This window comes from Passer domesticus, chromosome 14 (assembly GCF_036417665.1).
Source record: "Passer domesticus isolate bPasDom1 chromosome 14, bPasDom1.hap1, whole genome shotgun sequence".
NCBI lineage: Eukaryota > Metazoa > Chordata > Aves > Passeriformes > Passeridae > Passer > Passer domesticus.
Genome location: NC_087487.1, coordinates 19,979,327 through 19,994,636, shown reverse-complemented (window position 1 = coordinate 19,994,636; position 15,310 = coordinate 19,979,327). Strand labels below are relative to the sequence as shown.

The window sequence follows — 15,310 nt, the reverse complement described above, 5'->3', positions numbered from 1 at the left end:
CCAGGCAGGGGCTCTCTCACCCTCTGCTTGTCGGGGTCCACAAAGCGGATGCCGAAGTAATCCTTCTCCAGCAGGTTCAGGTGGTGGCACAGGAGGTCGAACAGGTACTGGCCCTTGGCATCTCTCTGCAGGACAAAGAGGGTCAGTGACAGCTCGGGGGTGCGTGAGGGGTCTGCAGCCTGTGGGGTGACACCAAGGACAGCGCAGCCCCCACACGGCTCCTGGGTGACACTTTGGGCCCCAGAACCTTCTCCCATCCCAGCCGGGGCGGTTGTGCCCCACAAGAAGGATGAAAAGCCCCAGGCCCAGGTGGGAATGTCGGGATACCTCCCGGGGAGGAAGGTCACACCTGAGCCGGCTGTGTAGGGAGATCACGGCCCGACAAAAAGCTTTATCCCCCTGCAGGGTCTGTCTGCTTGCACCGGCCTCTCCTCGCCTGGCTCCACAGCCGGCTAAACACGGGCGGGCTTGTGCGGTCAGCCCCGGGCTGCTCCTGCGCGGAGGGTCGGCCACCCCACCCCAAACTCCCCTCCTGCCCTTCGGCTGGGGCTGCGGAGCCCGCTGCTCTGCCGGCGGGCCGTGTCTGAGCATTAACCCCTGCCACGCCGCTGATTCCCCCCGGCGAGCGGAGCCGCTGCGCATCTCCGCGGATCAAAGGCGGCTGCTGACAGCGCTGCCTGCTCCTTCCCCAAACGCGGCAGGAACACCGCTCCCGACACCTGCACGGAACGCGCCACTTGTCTGATCAAATGAGCGCGTATCTGATCAAATAATGCGTTATCGGATCAAATGAGCGCGTTATCGGATCAAACACTCGCTCAGCAGCCGCGGACTGCGGTGGGGAAGCCCACGGGACGCAGCAGCCCGTGCCTGGGGCTCGCTGCCGCACCAGGACTGTGTCTGTGCTGGGAATAAAGAGGGTTCCACGCATCGCAGCCGTGCCCCGGGGATGGGCAGCCCAGCCTGCAGCCCGGCCCTGCCCAGGTAATCACGGACACCGAGGGTGGAAAAGCCCCCCGAGACCCCCGAGTGCAGCCAGCCCCAGCACGGCCGAGGACAGCACCAACCCATGCCCAAGTGCCACATCCGCAGGCTTTAAACCCCGCAGGGATGGGGACTCCAGCGCTGCCCTGGGCAGCGGGAGAGCCCTTGGCACCCCGAGGAAGGGCTGCCAGAGCCCCCCGAGCCGTGCTGCAGGAGGGGAGGGCTGAGCGCACATCCCAGCACCCTGTCCCTCCCCTGAGCAAAGCTCACGGGGACGTGCCCGAGGCTCCTCTCCCGTCCTTCCCCTGCCCCAAAGCAGCAGCGCCTGCAGAGCGCTTCCCTCTGCGATCCTCACAGGGGAATTGCGGGGAAGGACAAAGCAGACACCCCCAGTGCCCGGAATGTGGTGTGAAACCACGGATGGCATTACAGGGAAAATGCTCCCTCTTTGATCTCCCTAACTTGAATTAAACATATTCTAAATTAATCATTAGCAGAATGTCTTTCAGGAAATTATCTGAACTGCCTTTACAAATCACGACTTAAAAGAGCTCCCATTGCATAACACGGGCTTAAATATTCCGTGTTTGGGTCTTCACATATTTTTATAAAATGCGACTCCTGTCTGTCTGCAGGCTTTTGAGGTCAGCCTTCGGGGTGCCCAGGCTGCTGGGGAGCCCTCGGGCAGCTGTGGCACACGCTGGGATGCCACGTGCCAGGCTGGCACCGAGGGCTTGGCCCCGATGCCAACACCTGCCAAGCACCTTCAGAATCTGGAGGTGCCCCCAAGGGAGCCAGGAGGGACCCTGCATCGGGAGCTCCAGTGACAGACACGGGGAATGGCTGCCAGTGCTGAAGGCAGGGCTGGATGGGATACTGGGAATGAGGAATTGTCCCTGCAGGGTGGGCAGGCCCTGGCACAGGGGGGCTGCCCCTGCATCCCTGGCAGTGTCCCAGGACACTGGGGCTGGAGCAGCCTGGGACAGTGTTGGTGTCCCTGCCATGGCAGGGGTGGGATGGGAGATTTAATGTCCTTTCCCTCCCAAACCAGTCTGGGATTCAGTGACTCTGACTTAGGAGCCCTTGAGGAAGAGCAGCGAGCTGAGCCCGTGCCAGGCACAGCTGGCTGCCCTCGGGCTCTGTGTCACTGCTGCTAACCCCCGGAGTGGGACTGGAGCACCCCAGCCTGGCTGGGCTGAGGGGACAGCCAGGATGGCTCCTGACACACTGCCCCAATGTTCGGGGTCACAACAACTCCCTGAGTGAGCGGGACTGTGCCGTGGCAGCTGCACACCTGCACCTGTGCCAGGGAGGGATGTGAGCCCTCAACGCCCTCAGCCTCTCAGCAGAGCTCAGCCAACCCCATTTGGGACCCACCTGGCCCTGACCCGGTGCCAGTGCTGCCAGCCCAGCGTCCCATTCCCCCAGGGCCCTCAGCACCTCTGGAAGGTGTGGGAGCACAGGGTGCACCTGCAGGACGCTGGGGTTTGGCACAGCTCCTGCAGGAGGGCTGTGAAGCAGAGCCAGGCTCTGGGGCCACGGGCTCTGGCACACACGGCGGCCCAGGGGACTGCCAGACTTCAAGAAGATTAGAGTAACCTTGCATTCTTGGCTTTCTAAGCTTCTCAGCCAAAATTAGGGTCACCCGCAGATAGAAAAATAAATGAAAATAAAAAAGAGATAGATTTAAAAATAGCAGCTCATCTGCAAATGACCAGAGGGCTCAGCTGAGGCAGGAGCCTTCAGTGCCCCCTGTGACAGCCCTGTCCCAAAGTCCTGCCTGCAGGAGGGGAGGCACAGCCACCTTCCAGACCCTGTACCCCATGCCATGGCAGGGCTGCTTCACCCCAGCTCTCGGGCAGCTGGCACAGCACCAGCCCCACGGCTGGGGAGACATCTTCAAACATCTTCACTTCCCAGCCTGTGTCACCCTCACCTGCCACCTCCACAGCCCCTGCAGCACCCCCTGTGCCAGACCCAGCCCAGCCCAGCATTCCCACTCCTGGGTGCCAGCCCCAGCCCCAGCTCAGCCTTTCCCCTCCTGGGGTGCCAGACCCAGCCCCAGCCCAGCATTCCCACTCCTGGGGTGCCAGCCCCAGCCCCAGCTCAGCATTCCCACTCCCGGGTGCCAGCCCCAGCCCCAGCTCAGCATTCCCACTCCTGGGGCTCAGTGCCACGTTCCCCCCCAGCTGCTCCTGGGATTCAGCCCAGGATTTAAGAAGCAATGGAAGCAGCTGAAAGTGGCTCCTTCCTGCGTTATTTGGGTTGGAAATCTCCTTGTGGGCTGCCCACTCGTCCCTGCTTCCTGAGCTTAGGAGGAGATTATTTTTTTAAAGGAAAGCGTCAGAAAAAGTCTATTTTACAAAGTGAAGTTTAGCTTAAGTCTCTTTGGCAGCAACATCTGAGCTGGGAGAGATCAAAGACCCTCCAGCTCCACTGCCAACATGAAGAGATTTTCACCAGCAATTTGACTGCAATATTGTGGTTTAAATGCTTCATTTTCCAAGTTCAGCACCGTGCTGTACGAGCCCAGGATTTATCATCCCTCAGACAAAGTTAATGTTGGCTCTGCAGGCTGGGCCAAGTCCTGACTGACAGCTCTCAGCCCTCTCCGTGAGCCAGAGTCTCTGCTAAGCCCTGGAACGAGGAGGAAATGGGCAAAAATAGGCCGAGAATATTCATTTCCAGGCAGGGAATAAGCAGCCCGAGATCCAGAACAGCTGGGGCAGAGCTCTCCAAGGGGTCCCTGCCTGCACTGACCCCTCTCCCAGGGCCCCAGGAGGGGCTGGGGGCTCCCCCCGGGCAGGGGGGGGTCCCAAGGACAGGGCAGGGCTGGGGCTGTGCCTGCACCTCCAGGGGAGTGGGGCAGGAGGGACCCTGGGACTGAGGGCAGTTGGGTGGGAAGGGGCCTCAGGGACCACCCCATGGGCAGGGACACCTGCCACTGCCCCAGGTGCTCCCAGCCCTGTCCAACCTGGCCTGGGACACTGCAGGGATCCAGGGGCAGCCCCAGGGGTCTGGGCACCAGTGCCAGGGCTGCCCACCCTGCCAGGGACAATTCCTGCCCAAATCCCACTGAACACTGCCACTTTGAAGCCATTCCCCCTTGTCCTGTTCAGGTGACAAGAAAAGATGCCCCGGGAGGCACAGGTGAGGGCAGAGCCTCAGGGGATTGCCACCTGCCCAGCCCAGGAGACTCGGGGAAGGAAAAGGGCTTTTACATAACTGCAGTGTAATCCTGTTATATTTATAGCATATGCATTTCAGTATTAATTCCCTGTTATCTCTAATCCTTCCTCCTCGCTGACACAGTAATTTCTGCCTTCAAGACTTATCTGGGCAGTTTGATCCAGAAGTGTACAGAGCTCTTGAGGAGGGAAGTTCCTAATGAAGGGCCCCACGGAGCCTTCAGCCCCAGATTATCGGTGCTGCTCTTAATCCCCTGCAGGGTTCCAAACCTTCGACATGCTGGCATCTGCAGAAGGTCCCTCATGGCTGTCCATCATGGAATTTCAGCCAGTGATGTCCTCATTTCGGCAAGTCTGCAGCGGGACAGCAGTTGAGCACATTTTTAAACCCATCAATAATTGGGAACTTATTGAGTTCCCAATAAGCCAGGAGCTCTTCCTGCCCAGCACCCGGGCAGGGCTTATCTCCACTTCTCCTGACAGCCTCCAAGGGCTTGGCAAAACTTGCTCTGTGCTTTCCCCGGGGCTTGCCCGGCCCTGCAGCTCCCCAGGCACAGCCCCGGGGCCCGAGCAGGGAGCAGAGCTGGGCAGGGCTGGGCTGGGCTGGGCAGGGCAGGGCAGAGCAGAGCCATCCACCCTGCCCACCCCACCTGCCCAGGGGGCTCGCAGGCTGCCCGAGGTGCTGCCAGCTGGCACGGATACTGCAGGCTGCTCCCTGCCCTGCCCAGTGCCCGGGCTGGGCTCTGCCCGTCTCACCTGTGCAGGTGCTCCCCCTGTTGTGTTATCCAGTGACCCCGGGTCATTGATAGAAGAGCCGTGTGGTGGTGCAGGGCTCATCCCCAGCGCTGTCTGTGTCTCACCCGCTGCTCAGGCTGTGCCACATTCACTGGGAAGGTTCTGCCCTCTGCCCCTGGCTTAGTGTGCATCGTTTACCCCTGAACAGGCTGGCCAGCCTCTCCCTGGCCAGCCCCTCCTGTGGCAGGAGCCCCCTTGCAGCCCAGCGCTGTCTCGGCTGTAAAAAGCCAGTTACAGATAAAAAGTCTGTTGTTAATATTCACCGGCAGGGTGAAAGGCCCCTCTGCCGAGCCCCAGCTGCCCCGGGGCAAGGCAGGACATCCCCAGCTCCACACCCCGCCCTGGACAGGCTCCTGGTGGCCCCAGGCTGGCTCCTGCACAGACTCACAGGGGATGCAGCAATGTTCTCCAGGAGCCCAGCCTCCCCTCCGGTGACGGATAACACGTCACCTTCACTCTGCTGCCACGGAGCTTTTATGAATTGCATTGAGGATTTATAACTCTATAATTGAGAGGCACAGGAAATCTCTCTCCATAAAGCCAAATTGGTTTTTCCAATAACTCAAACTCCCTTTTTTCATTCATGCAGCCTGGAGTGGCTCCATGCGGCTCTTGTTGAATTTGGCACTCCCCTGCCATTAGCATGCAAAAGGCTCTCGGCACAACCAGAATTGTTTAGAGGCCGAAAAACGCGTTCAGAGAGATCATCGGTGAATGCCTCTCCTCGGGAAGTCAGCCCTGCCTGCTGCGGGCAGGAGAAGCTCGGGCTGCCGGGGCTTGTGGGGACCTGAACGCCTTGCCAGTGGAGCTGGGAATGGTCTGCAGCCCCAAGAGAGGCTGAGGGAGCTGGGAAGGGGCTCAGCCTGGAGAAAAGGAGGCTCAGGGGGCTCTGCACATCTCCAGCTGCTGCCAGAAACTGTCCCCAAACAGCCCCAGGGTCCCTGAGGCTGGTGCCACAAACTGTCCCCAAACAGCCCCAGGGTCCCCAGGCTGGTCCCACAAACTGTCCCCAAACAGCCCCAGGGTCCCCAGGTTCAAAAATAATTAATATTTCCGTCTCCCAGAATTGCACCTCAAGAATAAAGGGCATCTTGCACCAAGAGAGGAGCTCGAGCCTCGTGAGTGAGGCAAAACAGCTTTTATTTGTGCTACAAGGATGACCATATGTGGAATCCTTCTGGGAGACCGCAATCAGTCAGATTAACATGATAATGAACTCTGATTTGCCCAGCCACGGCAGGATCTTTGTCCTGGGAGAAGTGGCTCTGCTCCCTGAATATTAACAACAGGACTCGGCTTTTTACAGCCGAGACAGCGCTGGGCTGCAAGGGGGCTCCTGCCACAGGAGGGGCTAGCCAGGGAGGGGCTGGCCAGCCTGTTCAGGGGTAAATGATGCACACTAAGCCAGAGGGCAGAACCTTCCCAGTGAATGTGGCACAGCCTGAGCAGCAGGTGAGACACAGACAGTGCTGGGGATGAGCCCTGCACCAGCATACAGCTCTTCTATCAATGACCCGGGGTCACTGGATAACACAACAGGGGGAGCACCTGCACAGGTGAGACGGGCAGAGCCCAGCCTTGGCGAGAGCAGCCTCACAGAAAACCTCACTCGGCAGAAAATGCTGCTGGTCCTGCTCCCAAAGTGGGTCTGGGAGGGCTGTGCCAGCTCCGGGCAGTGCCTTGCCCGGTGGGAATGCTCTGGGAGCCGGGGATGCTGGCCAGCATCACGGTGAGAGCCTGCTGCTCCTGCCCCAAGGAATGCTCTGCCCCGGGGTGATCCTGCTGCTCCCTGCCCTGAGGGACACTGCCCCAGGGTGACCCTGCTCCCAGGAATGCTCTGCCCCGGGGTGATCCTGCTGCTCCCTGCCCCGAGGGATGCTCTGTCCACTCGCCCCATCCAGGGGCCAGGACAGTCCTGGCTCACCCCCCAGCCAGCATAAAACCCCTCCATAACCAAGCCAAAACCCCCGCTTTGCCTCCAGATGACTCAGCCAGCTTGTTTCCCCACTTTCCACGCAGGTTTTTCTCTCCTAATGAGGCTTTGGGCTGAAAGAGCTGACCTGGAGCTGCAGAATGGTGCTGGGACCCCGCACACCACAGACCTGCAGAGGCACAGCTCCCCTCATTTCGGGGTTCAGCCCCTCAGGTCCACACGGAGCATTTCAGCCGGCTGTGCTTTAGGGAGAAGGAAGGAAGGCGAGAGAAGCTGCTTTGGCTGCCGTGGGTTTCTTTCCAAAGGCTGCTGCAGCGATGTGGGAACAGGCACGAGGAGGGATGCGTTTGTCATCTCAGCAAGGCCCTTGTTTTGCCGCTGGGTTTAACGTCTCAAAATACATATTCATTGAAATGCAAATGTCTGCTTTCACCTGGGACCCAACAGAAGCCCTGGGAAGCGAACACCGACCTTTCCCGAGCCTCTCCATCCCTGCCTGCCTTCCCTCCCGGCAAAGCCTCTGAGGTGGCCAGGAGCCTGGGGACCGTGGGGGGCAGAAAGCAGAGCCCTGCTGGGAACTGGGACCCACGGGAGCTGTGACCCACGGGAGCCCCGGGGTGGCCTGGAGGGGACTGCACAGCCCCTGTCACCCCCAGCCCCCAGGCAGGGCTGTGGCTGTGGTGGGGGAGCTGCAGGGGCAGGGTGTGCCAGGTGCCACCCTGCTGCCCCTGTGTCCTGCAGCCCTGGGAGGGCAGGGTGTGGTGGGGACAGGGACAGCCCCAGCAGGGCCATTCCAGCTGCAGAGGGATGGGCTCTGCTCAGCTGCTCGGTTTTTACAGAAAAGCCCCAAAATGCCCCTGTCCTTGCAGCCACACGGCAGTGTCACACATGACCTTTTCAGACGAACGGGGAGAGCACAGGGGGCATTCTGTGGGTGCTGACCCGGGATGCTGATGTGGGCTGGCATGTCCCTGCACACAGGCAGGGCACGGCGCTGGGCTGCTGCAGCAGCACGGCTCAGAGGGGCTGTGCTGCCCAGTGCCACCCCCGGGGCGTCCCCCACCTCCCAGCCCAGCCCCCAGCTGGGAACTTCCACTCAGGGAGCACAGCAGGGCCTTGGCAGGCAGAGCTCTGGGTTCAGGCAGGATCTGCAGGAACACCTGCAGGAAGGATGTGCCATCCTCCGTGGCAAGGAAAGCTGCTATTCCATCCATTCCCCAAGCTGTCCAGCAGGACCCAGCTGCCCACAGGAAGCCAGAAGCAGGATTACTTGCTTTGTTGGTTTTTTCAGGCAGAAACGAGTGACCTTATTTCTGTGCTCTGGCACATCCCTGCCCTGGCTGCCCACGGTCCCTGGCAGGGACACGGCAGGGCTGGGCACTGTCCCCTGCTGCCAGCACGCTCTGCCCTGTGGGACCATGCTGCTGCAAGCCCAGTGTCAGCTCCAGCCCAGCCCAGGGCATGGGAACAGTGACCCCAGAGGCCGAGTCCAGCCCAGGTCACCCAGGGCTTCCCCTCCCACCCTCCCTGCATGGAGAAGGCACAGAAAGGCCAGGTGAGGGACCAAGAGCCTCTTGGCAGCCCCTGCACCCTCCCTGGTGCTGAACTGGAGCAGCAGCCCACAGAGCCAGCCTGGATTTTAACAGCAAAGCTATTTCCCACGTTCCACTCTGTGAGTAAGGGATCCCACAAACAGGCAGAGCTTCCATCGCTCTGAGCAGCCCTGTTCCCTGGGAGCAGCACCCCAAAGCTCTGAGCAGCCCTGCTCCCTGGGAGCAGCACCCCCACCACCCTGAGCAGCACCCCAAAGCTCTGAGCAGCCCTGTTCCCTGGGAGCAGCACCCCAAAGCTCTGAGCAGCACCCCAATGCTCTGAGCAGCCCTGTTCCCTGGGAGCAGCACCCCCATCACCCTGAGCAGCACCCCCAATGCTCTGAGCACCACCCCAAAGCTCTGAGCAGCATCCCCATCACCCTGAGCAGCCCTGTTCCCTGGGAGCAGCACCCCAAAGCTCTGAGCAGCACCCCCAATGCTCTGAGCAGCACCCCCAATGCTCTGAGCAGCCCCATTCCCTGTGAGCAGCACCCCCATCACTGAGGGCTGCGGAGCAGGAGCCAAATCCCAAATCCCAGGCGCCGCTGGGAAGCTGCCTTGATGTTAACGTGTTTACTTTCCACATCAAACCCGGCACAAGAAAGGATTGCAGCTCCACGAAAGCGTGTTTGACAAAGCACCACGGCTGGAGAGGAGCTGCTGCAGGAGCGGCTGCGGCTCCGCAGACACCAGAGAGGAGCCAGGAGTGTCCAGGGCAGGGACAGGACCCACCTGCACCCAGAGAGGAGCCAGGAGTGTCCCGGGCAGGGACAGGACCCACCTGCACCCAGAGAGGAGCCAGGAGTGTCCCGGGCAGGGACAGGACCCACCTGCACCCAGAGAGGAGCCAGGAGTGTCCCAGGGCAGGGACAGGACCCACCTGCACCCAGAGAGGAGCCAGGAGTGTCCCGGGCAGGGACAGGACCCACCTGCACCCAGAGAGGAGCCAGGAGTGCCCAGGGCAGGGACAGGACCCACCTGCACCCAGAGAGGAGCCAGGAGTGCCCCAGGGCAGGGACAGGACCCACCTGCACCCAGAGAGGAGCCAGCAGTGCCCCAGGGCAGGGGACCCAGCAGAGCCCCCAGCCGTGTGCCAAACCCATCCCCTGCCGCACATCGGAGCCAGGGAGGAGCCAGGGCAGTGCCACACTCCGGCGACAAGCAGAGGACAAAGCCAGCAGCTCCAGCAGCTCCCGAGGCCAGGGAAGCCCGTTCAGACCCCTCCCCGCAGGGAGGGCGGGGGGCGAGGCAGGGCAGGGTCCCTGCAGGGCAGGAGGCGAGGCAAGAGCAGCACCCCCTGACCTGCACAGGGCTGCCCAGCAGTCTGTACTGAAATTAAAGCTGCCCAGCAGTTTGTACTGAAGTTAAAGCTGCCCAGCAGTCTGTACTGAAGTTAAAGCTGCCCTCTGTGCCCCACGGGCTGGCTGGCACCTCCCGGGGCTCAGCACTCTGCCCTGCCAGGTGTGACTCACCCCAAGCCCGCCCTGCTTGGCAGGGTCACAGGCAGCCAGGGGATGCTGCCAGCGGGCACAGCAAGCAGAGGGCTCAGCTCCCATTTCAAACCGAATTCCAAACCATCCCCACTCCCCAGGTCGGGAGGGACAGGGAGCCCCAAGCACAGCCCCCCCGAGCCGTGTCAGTATTCCTGCTCACAGAAAGAATGTGGGACTGCAGACAGACAGAGTGCCCCCAGCCCTGCCAGCTCAGCAAACAGACCCCAGCCTCTCCAGATTCCTTCATCACTGTTAAAAATCAGCTCCTGGCAACGCTAAAATCAGAGCCACGAAAAGAAACTGTCTGAATTCCACGTCTGTGTCAGCGTCCCAGACAGCCAGGGCACTGACACTGCTTTAAATGCTGCTTAGAGAGAATTTCATATTTAGAGATAAAAATAATCCACAGAAACATGGCCCAGGGCTCTCCCAGGGGCCCAGAAGCAGCTGAGCTTGTTTGCAACCTGAGTTTCAGGACAGATGTCTGCTGACAGCAGCAGCTCCTGGCCCTGCTGCACCTCCCCAGGACAGGGGCAGCCACCCCAGCCCCCATCCCATCCCATCCCATCCCATCCCATCCCATCCCATCCCCGTGAGCCCAGAGCAGGGCCAGGCTCTGCCGCTGTCCCCAGCAGCCCCAGGGACTGTCCCTTGCCAGCAGGAGCCTGTGGGCAGGCAGCTGAGAGCAAGCGTGGATTACAGAGCCCAGCAGGGATTACCAGTGTTGAGGGCAAATCTCTGCTCCAGCCCAGATGGCTCCTGAGCCCGGATCAGCCCGGGAGGCAGGGCCCGGGGAGAGGCTGTGCTGGGCACGGGCTGGCATCCCACAGGAATGCTGCACACCCCACAGAGAGCCAGCAAAGCTGGGTTCACTGGGCAAAACTGAATATTCAGGCCTTCAATACAATGAAAAGAAGCTGACGAAGGTGCAAACATGGAAACATTTATGTTGGAAAAGCCCTCCAAGAGCATCGAGCCCAACGCTCCCCCAGTACTGGATGGAATTGAGTGCTCTGGCTCCTGAGTTTATTTTAAAACAGAGGCCTGAGAGGCAATAAAAATAATTACAGTAACGAAGTCATTGTGCCTGCACTATCACATCGGATTATCTCAGGGCTGACAGAAGATGGGTCCCCGAGGAAAAGTCTCCCTTTACTCGGCGAGTCAGGAGTGCTGCCAGGACAGCCTGGGCACTGCCAGGGTCAGCAGAGCCCCTCACCACCACTGCCAAGGTCAGCAGAGCCCCTCATCACCACTGCCAGGACAGCCCGGGCACTGCCAGGGTCAGCACAGCCCCTCACCAGCACTGCCAGGGTCAGCACAGCCCCTCACCAGCACTGCCAGGGTCAGCACAGCCCCTCACCACTGCCAGGACAGCCTGGGCACTGCAGGGCTCATTGCCCCCACGGAAGTTCCACTGGAAACATCCCTTTCCTCCCTGTGCCCCCAGGGGCAGCCACCTCGTCCCAGCACAGCCCCTGCTGCAGCCATGTCCCTTTTGCAGCTGTCCTGTGTCCCAGCTGTCACCGAAGGGTCCCTGGCTGCTGTCCCAGGGCTCTGTGCTGCTGCAGGGCTCTGCAGCCCCGGGTGTGCAGTGCAGGGCCAGCCCAGCCCCTCGGTGCCACCCCACTGCAGCTGCCCTGCCAGGGACAGGGACAGGTGACACAGCAGAGGACAAATGCTCTGTGCCAGGCGTGCCCGGGGAGGAGAGCTGGGGCTGGGCGAGCAGAGCCAGGCTGAGCAGTGACTCAGCTCTGCCCAGCAGCTCCACATCCAGGGGAGGGACGGGAGGGAAGCAGGAGCCACAGCCAGGGAAAGCACCAAAAACCCTCTCCTCCAGGCACAGGAGAGCAGGGGCACCTCAGGGACACCTCAGGGGCACTCAGGGGCACCTCAGGGACACCTCAGGGGCACCCAGGGGCACCTCAGGGACACCTCAGGGGCACCCAGGGCTGCAGCAGGGATGGTCACAGCTGGGGCATCTCAGCCCTCCCCAGGGGCTGTTCTGAGTTAAACCCTCTCTGGCTGGGACTGCTCAGCCCAGAGCAGCAGCTGATGGTGGGTGTTCACCCCCTGGAGCAGCCAGAGCAGGGGAACACCTGAATTCAGCTTGGGGAAAGATCTGGGGAGACCTCAGAGAGCTGGAGAGGGGCTGGGACAAAGGCTGGAGGGACAGGACCCAGGGAATGGCTCCCAGTGCCAGGGGCAGGGATGGAGGGGTATTGGGAATTGCTCCCTGGCAGGGTTGGCAGGCATTGGGTGCCCAGAGCAGCTGTGGCTGCCCCTGGATCCCTGGCAGTGCCCCAGGCCAGGCTGGACACTGGGGCTGGAGCAGCCTGGGATGGTGGAAGGTGCCCCTGCCCAGGACAAGTGGGCTTTAAGGCCCCTTCCCAGCCACACCTGTCTGCAGGAAATCTGTCAAAAATCCAATTCCAGCTGAGCCCAACTCCTGCCTCATTGCTCATTGTTAACAACCACCAGTCCCTGGGGGCAGAGACCCTTCCCTGCCCAGCTGCCCCATCCCAGCCCAGGAAGAGGCAGCAGCAGCACCCTGGAGCTCCTTCCCCCTCCCACAACATCTTGTGCCACCGATTATTTCTGATTATCCACGTTAGAAAGGGCCCTCAGCCCCCCTCGGCAGTATTTACCTCCCTTAATTAAAGATGGCAGCAATAAACATGAAATATGGACAAAAGGAGATTTTAATAAATGCTGCCTCGGGGAGCCAGAGCCAGCCTGGAAACGCTTCATGTCTGCTGCTGCACTGCTATGGAATTCAGACAATGCATGGCCACATAAAAGCAGTGTTAAAATAATTATCCTGAATTAGGCTGGGGAAGGCTGGGAGCCCCCAGGTGGGGGGAAGAGCCTTCCCACAGATTTTGGAGGCAAAGCCACGAGCCTGGCTCCTGTCTGCTCCGTCTGACAGGAGAGCCCAGCACTGGCACCCCTTCCAGCACAGCAAATAACAATAAACACTTCTCTGCCTCCCAACCCCGCTCTCAGCTGCTGATTTCAAGGTGGCCAAACCTGAAATAATTAGTCAGTAACTAATTAGTTTTCCCCTGCCCTGTGGAGCAAGGACCCAGCTCCCAGTCAGCATCCAAAGGCAGGATTCAAATATTTGCATTCAGCAAGGAAAAGCTCCTGGCAAAGTGCAGGTTTAAGCATTTAAATTGGAATTTCTTTGGGACAGGGACTTTGGGCCCTTCAGGGTCATGCAGAAACTCTTCTTATTTTGCACCTCTACAGGAGAGGGCTCCAAAATCTGATGGAAAACAGGACTCTGGCAGTAAATAAGGCGGAGGAGTGTCTTCATGAGCAAACCCATCCTCTGACCCCGATCCAAGGAAGGATCCACTGATAGCAGAGAGCAGGCACCAAAATTGGTGAAAAATGAACCCTGTCAAATCTGCTTGAGCTTTTGATGAGTCTAAAAATTGGTTAATAAAGGCAACCGTGCCAATGTAATAGATTTAGACTCTGGCAGACACTTAACCTGGTATGGCATGACATTTTGATTAAAAATTAGAGTGGTACAAGAGCAACATGACACGCACTAACAGGATTAAAGGCTGGCTGCAACACAATTAGGATGCTGCAACTCCTGGGTGGTTTCACAGGGATCCTTAACAGGGAAAACAGGCCCAGCTCCCAAGATTTGAAGCAGAACGCCACAAGGAGCCAAAGCAGTGCTGTGCAGCTGGCAGAGAGCACAGAGCAGAAGGTGCCAGGTGACTGGTACAGAGCAACTGGAATTGTGAATTAAATGCAAGTTAAAAATCAGCGCCCAGGCCCTGGAATGTCCCAGGCCAGGCTGGACAGGGCTTGGAGCAGCCTGGGACAGTGGAGGGTGTCCCTGCCCCTGGGTGAGCTTCCAGCTCCCTCCCAGCCCAAACCCTCCTGGGTTCTGTGCTTTCCTCTCTGCCAGGACAAGTGCACACAGCTGGGAATGGGAAGGATGCACATCCACCTCCTCCCTTCCTCAAATCTTCCCCCAGGTTAAGAATCCCACCTGGGCTCAGGAGGGGGGCACTTTGCAGGTGGTGGGAATTCAAGCTGAGGTGGGCATTCCAGCCCAGGTGGGCATTCCAGCCCAGGTGGCCCTGCAGCTCGTGTCCAGGAGGTGAGAGGTCCCAGCTCCTCACCTGAGGGCACAGGGCTGGTGGCAGCAGGGCAGTGACAGGGCACAGGCCCTGGGGTGGGGCAGGAGGGGTCTGCAGGAGGGGTCCCTGCTGCCCACAGGCTGAGCCTGCTGCTCAGGGACAGGCAGGAAAGGCTCAAGCTGCCTTCACAGGAGTGACCACAGGAGTGACCACACAGCCACGGGAGTGACCACAGGAGTGACCACAGGAGTGACCACAGGGAGTGACCACACAGCCACAGGAGTGACCACAGGAGTGACCACAGGGAGTGACCACAGGAGTGACCATGGGAGTGACCACACAGCCACAGGAGTGACCACAGGAGTGACCACAGGAGTGACCACAGGGAGTGACCACAGGAGTGACCACACAGCCACGGGAGTGACCACAGGAGTGACCACAGGGAGTGGCCAGACATCAAACACCCCCAAGCCCCTGCTCCTCAGCTGCCCCATTGGTCCCACCTGCCCCTCCTGCCTGGGGTGGGGCAGAGCCTGCCCAGGGGGGTCTCTGGGGCCATTGACCCCTGGCAGGAGCAGACTGCAGGGCAGAGCCCCTTCCAGTGCCCTGGGTGGGACAGGGAAAGCAAACCCCGGGCTCTGCAGCAGCAGCAGGAATCCCAGAGCACAGGTCTGGTTCCTCCTTTGGGCTCCTCCATCACCTCCTGTGTCCCCAGGGTGGCACACAAATGCCCTGTCCCTGTCCCTGTCCCTGCCAGCGCTGCCAGGGACACCACAGGACCACGGAACCACAGAGTGCTTTATGCTGGAAATGCCCTCTGAGCTCCCCCTGTCCCAGCACTGCCAAGGCCACCACCCTGTCCCCAGCTGCCACACCAGGGCTGCAACCCCTCCAGGCACAGCTGCAGGCTTGGCACAGCCAGGGGCCTGGTCTGCTCCTCCCCTTCCCCTCTCTGGGAATATTCCATGGAAATACTGTCGTGGCTGCCCTTCCAGCAGCACTGAGCTGGTTAATCCCATCCTGCTTCCTGCAGAGAGCCATGGACCACGCCACTTCCACCCAGACTCTGCTATTTTGGAGCCACCAGACACCTCTGACTTCTAATTTTATCTTTTGAATGAAATAAGCCCAGAAGCCCCCCCAAATGCCAGGCGTGCATTAGAACAGCGTGTGATAAACCAGGCCCGGGCTTCTGGGGAGCTTCACTCACAAAACACAG

The 15,310-nt window shown here is 60.2% G+C and overlaps 1 protein-coding gene across 2 annotated transcripts in view; it reads right to left on the bottom strand.

The window, feature by feature from the left end:
* Window positions 1–15,310, bottom strand: part of FRMD5 (FERM domain containing 5) — a 61,357-nt gene that overhangs the window by 17,671 nt on the left and 28,376 nt on the right. For both annotated transcript variants that reach the window (XM_064388495.1, XM_064388494.1), the window contains exon 2: window positions 21–125. In XM_064388495.1, the coding sequence (XP_064244565.1) occupies window positions 21–125 (105 nt within the window). The remainder of the gene's footprint in view (window positions 1–20; window positions 126–15,310) is intronic.